Raw genomic sequence first — 8,870 nt, 5'->3', positions numbered from 1 at the left:
GTGTGGAGTTTGTTATAATTTGGATTTTAGTTTATTGCCTATTAACTAATTTTAAAAAAATCTTGTTTCCATGTGTTTTATTTTTTTAAAGCAATGTATGTCATCCACTTGAGTAGATACCAAGCATATTTGTAGAGGCATTTGTGATCCATAATTTTAAATATAAACTTGAACACACTTTTTTTTGGGTACATGGATTCTACTAATGGCAGATTTTTTTTTTTTTACTTTAAAAGACATTAAATTTTTGTAATTTATCAAGTTACAGCAATTCAGTTGAATTAATAAAAATATGTATATGCTCAATAAATGTCCAGGAATGAATAAGCGCAAATTGGACAGATTTAATTTATAGATAATAATTTGCTTACTCATTCATATATTCTTCCTGCAGCCTTGCTTACTCCATTCACTTGGCAAATACATTTTATTTTTCTATTGGTTAAAGCAACTGGTGTGGTTCCTTCTTTCAAAACATGGATTACAGTATAGGAAGTAAGGCCTCACTTTTGTTCTGAAATTCAAATTGTTTGCTTATTCTACTGGGTCTGCACACTGGTTCACATTCCTGTTGTTGTTCAGTTGCCAAGTCTTGCCTGACTCCTTGAGACCCCACTGACTGCAGCACTCCAGGCTTCCCTATCCCTCATCATCTCCTGGAGTTTGACTAAGTTCATGTCCATTGATTTGGTGATGCTATCCAACCATCTCATCCTCTGCCGTCCCCTTCTCCTCCTGCCTTCAGTCGTTCCCAGCATCAGGGTCTTTTCCAATGAGTCAGTTCTTTGTATCAGGTGGCCAAAATATTGGAGTTTCAGCTTCAGCAATGAATATTCAGGACTGATTTCCTTTAGGATGGACTGGTTGGATCTCCTTGCAGTCCAGGGTACTCTCAAGAGTCTTCTCCAGCACCATGGTTCAAAAGCATCAATTCTTCAGTGCTCAGTTTTCTTTATGGTCCAACTCTCACATCCATACATGACTACTGGAAAAACCATAGCTTTGACTATATGGACCTTTTTCAGGAAAGCGATGTCTTTTCTTTTTAACACGCTGTCTAAGTTTGTCATAGCTTTCTTGCCAAAAAGCAATTGTCTTCTAATTTCATGGCTACAGTCACCATCTTCAGTGATTTTAGAGACCAAGAAGAGGAAATCTGTCACTGCTTCTACTTTTCCTCTTTTGTTTGCCATGATCTTAGTTATTTTAATATTGAGTTTTAAACCAGCTTTTTCATTCTCTTTCTTCATCCTCATCAAGAGGCTCTTCAGTTCCTCTTCACTTTCTGCCATAAGGGTGGTGTTTTCTGTGTATATGAGATTACTGATATTTCTCTCCACAATCTTGATTCCAGCTTGTGCTTCATCCAGTCTGGCATTTCTCATGATGTACTCTGCATATAAGTTAAATAAGCAGGGTAACAATATGCAGCCTTGATGGACTCCTTTCCTAATTTGGAACCAGTTTGTTGCTCCATGTCCAGTTCTAATTGTTTGCTCTTGACCTGTATACAGGTTTCTCAGGAGGCAGGTAAGGTGGTCTGGTATTCCCATGTCTTTAAGAATTTTCCACAGTTATGATCCACACAGTCAAAGATGTTAACATAGTCAACGAAACAGAGGTAGATGTTTTTCTGGAATTCTCTTGCTTTCTCTATGATCCAACAGATGTTGGCAGTTTGATCTCTGGTTCCTCTGCCTTTTCCAAAACCAGCATGAACATCTGGAAGTTCTCAGTTCACATAATGCTGAAGTCTAGTTTGAAGGATTTTGAGCACATCCTTACTAGCATGGGAGATGAGTGCAATTGTCTGGTGGTTTGAACATTCTTTAGTACTACCCTTCTTGGAAATTGGGATGAGGATTGACCTTTTCCAGTCTGGTGGCCACTGCTGGTTTTCTAAATTTGCTGACAGATTGAGTGCAGCATTTTAATAGCACCATCTTGTAGGATTTTACATAGCTCTGCTGGAATTCCATCACCTCCACTAACTTTACTGGCAGCAGTGCTTCCTAAGGCCTGCTTGACTTCACATGGCACAATGTCTGGCTCTGGGTGAGTGGCCACACCATCATGGTTAACTGGGTCATTAAGATCTTTTTTGTGTAGTTCTTCTAGGTATTCTTGCCATCTCTTCTTGATCTCTTCTGCTTCTTTTAGGTATTTACCATTTCTGTCCTTTATTATGCCCATCTTTAGATGAAATATTCTTTTGATATTACCAGTTTTCTTGAGGAGATCTCTAGTCTTTCCCCTTCTGCTGTTTTCCTCTGTTTCTTTGCACTGTTCATTGAAGAAGGTCATCTTATCTCTTCTTGCTACTCTCTGGAACTCTGCATTTATTGGTGTATACCTTTCCTATCCTCCCTTGCTTTTCACTTCTCTTCTTTGCTCAACTATTTATAAAGCTTCCTCAGACAACCACTTTGCCTTCTTGCATTTCTTTTTCTTTGGGATGGTTTTGTTCGCTGCCTCCTGTACAATATTCCAACTCTATTCATAGTTCTTCAGGCACTGTGTTTACTAGATCTAATCCCTTGAATCTATTCATCACCACCACTGTATATTCATAGGGGATTTAAGTCATACCTGACTGGCCTAGTGGTTTTCCCCACTTTCTTCAGTTTAAGCCTGAATTTTGCTATGAGGAGCTGATGATCTGAGCCACAGTCAGCTCCCGGTCTTGTTTTTGCTGACTGTATAGAGCTTTTCCATCTTTGGCAGCAAAGAATGTAATCAGTCTGATTTCAGGATTGACTATTTGGTGATGTCCATGTGTAAAGTTGTTTTTTGTGTTGTTAAAAAAGGGTGTTTGCTATGACAAGTGCATTCTCTTGGCAGAATTCTGTTAGCCTTTGCCCTGCTTCATTTTGCACTCCAAGGCCAAACTTGCCTGTTACTCCAGGTATCTCTTGACTTCCTACTTTTGCATTCCAGTCCCCTATGATAAACCGGACATCTCTTTTTTTGGTGTTCGTTCCAGAAGGTCTTCTAGGTCATCACAGAACTTATCAACTTCAGCTTCTTCAGCATCAGTGATTGGGGTATAGACTTGGATTACTGTGATGTTGAATGGTTTACCTTGAAAATGAACTGAAATCATTCTGTTGTTTTTTGAGGATGAACCTAAGTACTGAATTTTGGACTCTTGTATTGATTGTGAGGGCTACTCCATTTCTTCTATGGGATTCTTGTCCACAGTAGCAGAGATAATGGTCATCTGAATTAAATTCACCCATTCCCATCCATTTTAGTTCACTGATTTCTAAGATGTCGATGTTCACTCTTGCCATTTCCTGCTTGACCATGTCCAATTTACCTGGATTTATGGTCCTAACATTCCAGGTTCCTATGCAATACTGTTCTTACAGCATCGGATTTTACTTTCATCACCAGACACATCCACAACTGAGTGTTGTTTCCGCTTTGGCCCAGATGCTTCATTCTTTCTGGAGCTATTAGTAATTGTCCTTCACTCTTCCCAGTAGACTACTGGACACCTTCTGACCTGGGAGGGCTCACCTTTCAGTGTCAGATCTTTTTGCCTTTTTATACAGTTCATGGGGTTCTCATGGCAAGTATACTGGAGTGGTTTACCACTCCCTGCTCCAGTGCACCACATTTTGTCAGAACTCTCCACCATGACCTGTCCATTTTGGGTGGCCCTACATGGCATGGCTTATAGCTTCATTGAGTTACACAAACCCCTTTGCATGACAAGGCTGTGATCCATGAAGTGGTCAGATTTCTATACAAAACCTTAAAACAAAAGTTCTTTCTGAATCTGACAATCACACCTTCCTTAAATATTTGCTAAAAAGATATCTTTACTTTCTTGGGCTCCAAAATCACAGCAGATGGTGACTGCAGCCGTGAAATTAAAAGATGCTTACTCCTTGGAAGAAAAGTTATGACCAACCTAGATAGCATATTGAAAAGCAGAAACGTTACTTTGGCTTTAAAGGTCTGTATAGTCAAATCTATGGTTTTTCCAGTAGTCATGTATGGATGTGAGAGTTGGACTATAAAGAAAGCTGAGTGCTGAAGAACTGATGTTTTTGAACTGTGGTGCTGGAGAAGACTCTTGAGAGCCCCTTGGACTGCAAGGAGATCAAACCAGTCAATCCTAAAGGAAATCAACTCTTAATATTCATTGGAAGGACTGATGCTGAAGCTGAAGCTCTAATACTTTGGCCACCTGATGCAAAGAACTGATTCACTGGAAAAGACCCTGATGCTGGGAAAGATTGAAGGCAGGAAGAGAAGGGGATGACAGAGGATGAGATGGTTGGATGGCATCAGTGGCTCGATGGACATGAGTTTGAGCAAGCTCCAGGAGTTGGTGATGGACAGGGAAGCCTGGTGTGCTACAATCCATAGGGTCTCAAAGAGTTGGACATGATTGAGCGACTGAACTGAACTGACTGACAAAGAGATCTTTAATACAAATGCTCCAGATTCTTCTCTTTAGAAACAGGGATACTGAAGCACAGAGAGGTGAAGTGACACATACAAGGCCACATGGACTTACTCCACTTGAACACAGGGGTGTTAGGTAAGATGTTGACCAAGGTAGCCTTGCCTTGGTCATATTGTGAAGGCAACATATTGTGAAGTGGCGCAAACTGCCTGGCCTGATGGAAAGTCTTACAAAAGGTGGAGATTTCCTGAGCCATGATTCCACGTTAGAGAAGCTGGTATTATTAAAAATATTATAATACTTATAGGCAAAGAACTCTTGGCCCATGACGGCATTTGCTATTGTGTCCAGGAATTCTATTCTCAATGTAAAACACAAAGTCATACAACTAGGGCACAAAGGCTAGTGAAGCAAGCCAAGAATAACTTTCAGAAATACAGTTGGAAAACATAGGAGACAATTTAACAAAGGTTGGGGTGTGATTCAGTTCAACGATTTCTCTTAGCAAGCACTATAATCTCTCATGGAATGATCCAGAAAACAAAGTATTTAATGTTTCATGCCCCAAACAAAAAACACACACCCCACAATTCAGAGTCCCTTGACTGTGCTGAGCAAAGTACAGGGAAACCAGTTCTCATTTCTCTAAGATGAAAATGCCATCATTAGAACTCCTCTGGTGGTCCAGTGGCTAAGACTCTTTGCTCCCAGTGCAGCAAGCCTGGGTTCAATCCCTGCTCAGGGCAGTAGATCCAAATGCCTTAAATGAAAGAAAAAAAAAAAAATGCCACCATGAAGAGCTTAAAGAACATGTAGGGTGATTTCTCAGGAAGCAGGTAAGAGTGTAAGAAACAGGTTGAAGGTCCCCAGCCCAGTGGCCGCCAAAACAGAGCTCAGAACCCGACACTAGCTGGCTCCTTGTGTGTCCCTGCTTAATTCTCTTTCCACTGACCTTGGGCAGAAATGAGGTCCTCTGGGCTGTGAAGACACCAGCACCACACTGGGCCCGTCTCAGAGGCTCTGCTGAGTGGGGAAGTCCCTCCCAGTTACTGGGCAAGGGCTGTGGGGCTGACCTCTCTAGAGACACGGCAGATGGTTCCTAGGTGTTAAAACTGCTCTTAGCACAAGGAAACCAGTCTCCTTCACTGCTTCCTCAGTGGGGTAAACCAGTGGGCCTGAATTGGGCTTGAGTTAATACTGATTTTGTTTCCTTCAAGAACACAAGCAGTAATATCCTTCATCCAAAAAAGGAAACTCATTTTTTTAAACAACTTACTGACCAGAGACATATTAATACGTCTTTTGTTACCCACATCAATGGCCACAGGCATTAGTTTCTGCAAAAATCCCCTGGTCAGTAATGTATTAAAATGAAAGTGAAAGTAAGTTTTAGTTGCTTAGTCCTGTCTGACTCTTTGCAACCCCACGGATGGTAGCCTGCCAGGCTCTTCTGTCCATGGGATTCTCCAGGCAAGAATACTGGAGTGGGTTGTCATTCCCTTCTCCAGGGGAGACTCCCCACCCAGAGATGGAACCCAGTTCTCCTGCATTGCAGGCAGATTCTTTACCGTCTGAGCTACCAGGGAAGCCCTTAATGTGTTAAAATAGCCTTTTCAATTGCTAAGGACTCCATGTTTGAAGTACACTGCCGATCCCCTCTCATCTTTGTGCCCTGAATATGTAAGTATCACTTTAAGTGTTCTCACCCTGTTTTTCCAGACTAAATGAGCCCGTCTTTGCCTTTGCAGAGAAAGGTGAACTCTTCGTACCTTCTCCCAGTCACTTTGATGTCGTCTACCTGAACCCGGACAGGCAGGCTGTGGTTCCTTGCCGAGTGACCGTCCTGTCGGCCAAGGTCACCCTCCACAGGGAGTTTCCCGCCAAGGAGATCCCGGCCAACGGAACGGACATCGTTTACGACCTGAAGAGAGGCTTTGTGTATCTGCAGCCTCACGTCGGCCACCAGGGGGTGGTCTACTGCAAGGCAGAGGCGGGGGGCAAGTCTCAGATCTCCGTCAAGTACCAGCTGCTCTACGCGGAGGGTAAGCCCTTCCCGGGCGAGACGCAAGCCCCTTCCGGCTGGTCAGTGTCGGGTATGGCTGTCCCCAGTGGTGGAGGGAGAGCAGGAGGCACAGATGGTTGTTCTTAAAGGCTCCTCTGCAGCGCTGTCATTTCTAGAATGTTATACTTTATTGCCTATGATCCCCCCAGCCCCAACTCCCTTCTCTTCAGCTTCTTCCAACGCGCTCTCTGGTCCAGGCTCCGCGTGCGTGATCAGCAGCAGGCCCACATCCCCGCGGCATCCTCCCGCGCTCTCCATCCTGGCTGCTGGCGCCAGGGGCGGCGGGTGAGGGGCGTCTCCCCCGACCTCCAGGAGAGAAGGCACACTCGCCAGCCCTGCGAGGGAGGAGAGGAGGGACTCTCTCTTGTTTTCGCTCGGAGCACTCTGACATGAGCCCGGTTGATGGTCCTCGTGTGAGGCAGAGTGCTCTGCAGCCGTGTTCCCGCCCGGGCATCATTGCGATAGGATGGGTGGCCCCAGAGCTGACTGCTCTCTGAGAATTTGGGTCCCTTCATGACTCTGGGTCTCAGCCCTGGGGCTTATTCATGAGGCCACAGCTTCCAACACTGCTGTCAAATAACTCTCTCAAGCCTCCTTTCGCCACCCTCCGCTGCAGCCATCTCTCTCCTCCATCACAGCCAGGCTCCCTGAAAGAGCCCTCCCCGGCCCCCATCGGGGTGCTTCCCTCCCACCCGGCTCCTCAGTCTTCTCCCTTAGCTCCGCCAAAGCAGCCTTGGCGGAAGGGCCTCCCAGGCCATTAAGTTCAGCAGACAACTTTCTGTCTTCGTCCTTCTAGATTTTACTTCGCCTACATAAAACCCCCCTCTTCCCTGGTGCCATTTCCCCCTGCTTCTTCAGCCACAGCATTCTCTTATCTTTGCCAGCTCTTTGCCTCTTGCAAGTTTTTTCTTTTTTTAATTTTTATCAGAGTATAGTTGATTTACAATGCTGTGCTAGTTTCAGGTGTACAGCAGAGTGAATCAGTTACAGGTATCCATGTGTCCAGTCTTTTTTAGATAGATTCTTTTTCCATATAGGGCATTAGAGTATTGAGTAGAGTTCCCTGTGCTATACAGTAGGTCCTTTTTAGTTATCTATTTTATATATATAGTACTGTGTATATGTCAATTCCAATCTCCCAATTTATCCCTCCCCTGCCTTTTCCCCCTAGTAACCATAGATTATTTTTTTACATCTGTGACTCTATTTCTGTTTTGTAAATAAGCCCACTTGAAACGTTTTTCTAGATGCCACATATAAGTGATATCATATATTTGTCTTTCTCTGACTTTACTCGGTATGACAAGCTATAAGCCCATCCATTTCGCTGCCAATGGCATCATTCTTTTTTACTGCTGAGTAATATTCCATTGTATATATATGTTCCACATCTTCTTTATCCATTCCTCTGTCAATGACACTTCGGTTGCTTTCATTATCTTGACTATTGTAAATAGTGCTGCAATGAATAACTGGGTACATTTATCTTTTTGAATTATGGTTTTCTCTGGATATGTGCCCAGAAGTAGGATTGCTGTATCATTTGGTAGTTCTATATTTAGTTTTTTAAAGAAATATCCCTACTGTTCTCCATAATGGTTGTAACCGTTTACATTCCCATCAGCAGGATAGGAGGGTTCCTTCTCCAAAGCCTCTCCAGCATTTCTTGTTTGTAGATTTTTTGATGATGGCCATTCTGACTGGTGTGAAGTGATACCACATTGTACTTTTGATTTGCGTTTCTCTGGTAAACAGTGATGTTGAACATCTTTTCATGTGCTTTTTGGCCATCTATATGTCTTCTTGGAGACATGCATATACAGATCTGCCCATTTTTGATTGGGTTCTTTGTTATTTTAATAAGGCATTGCATGAGCAGATTGTATGTTTTGGAGATTAATCCTTTGTCAGTCATTTTGTTTGCAAATATTTTGTCCCATTTTGTGGGTTTTTTCATTGTGTTTATGGCTTCCTTTGTGAAAGTTTTTAGGTTTAATTAGGCCCTATTTATTTATATTTGTTTTTATTTTCATTATTCTAGGAGGTGGATCAAAAAGATCTTGCTGTAATTTATGTCAGAGAGTGTTCTGCCTATTTTTCCTCTTAAGAGTTTTATAATATCCAGACTCACATTTAGGTCTTTAATGCATTTTGAGCTTATTTTTGTGTACGGTGTTAGGAGGTGTTATAATTTCATTCTTTTACATGTAGCAATCCAGTTTTCCCTCACTACTTGCTGAAGAGACAGTCTCTTCTCCATTGCATAGTCTTGCCTCCTTTGTCATGGATTAGGTGACCGTAGGTACTTGGGTTTATCTCTGGATTTTATGTCCTATTCCATTGATCTATATTTCTGTTTTTGTGTCCGAATCATATTATTTTGATTAC

General features: G+C 42.7%; 1 protein-coding gene across 1 annotated transcript in view; it reads left to right on the top strand.

Moving 5' to 3' along the window:
* Positions 1-8,870, top strand: part of PDGFRL (platelet derived growth factor receptor like) — a 74,679-nt gene that overhangs the window by 60,035 nt on the left and 5,774 nt on the right. The window contains exon 4 of the mRNA XM_027530225.1: positions 6,169-6,462. Coding sequence (XP_027386026.1) covers positions 6,169-6,462 — 294 coding nt within the window. The remainder of the gene's footprint in view (positions 1-6,168; positions 6,463-8,870) is intronic.

Source organism: Bos indicus x Bos taurus, chromosome 27 (assembly GCF_003369695.1).
Source record: "Bos indicus x Bos taurus breed Angus x Brahman F1 hybrid chromosome 27, Bos_hybrid_MaternalHap_v2.0, whole genome shotgun sequence".
In the NCBI taxonomy this organism is placed as follows: domain Eukaryota; kingdom Metazoa; phylum Chordata; class Mammalia; order Artiodactyla; family Bovidae; genus Bos; species Bos indicus x Bos taurus.
This window is presented reverse-complemented; position numbering and strand designations above follow the sequence as displayed.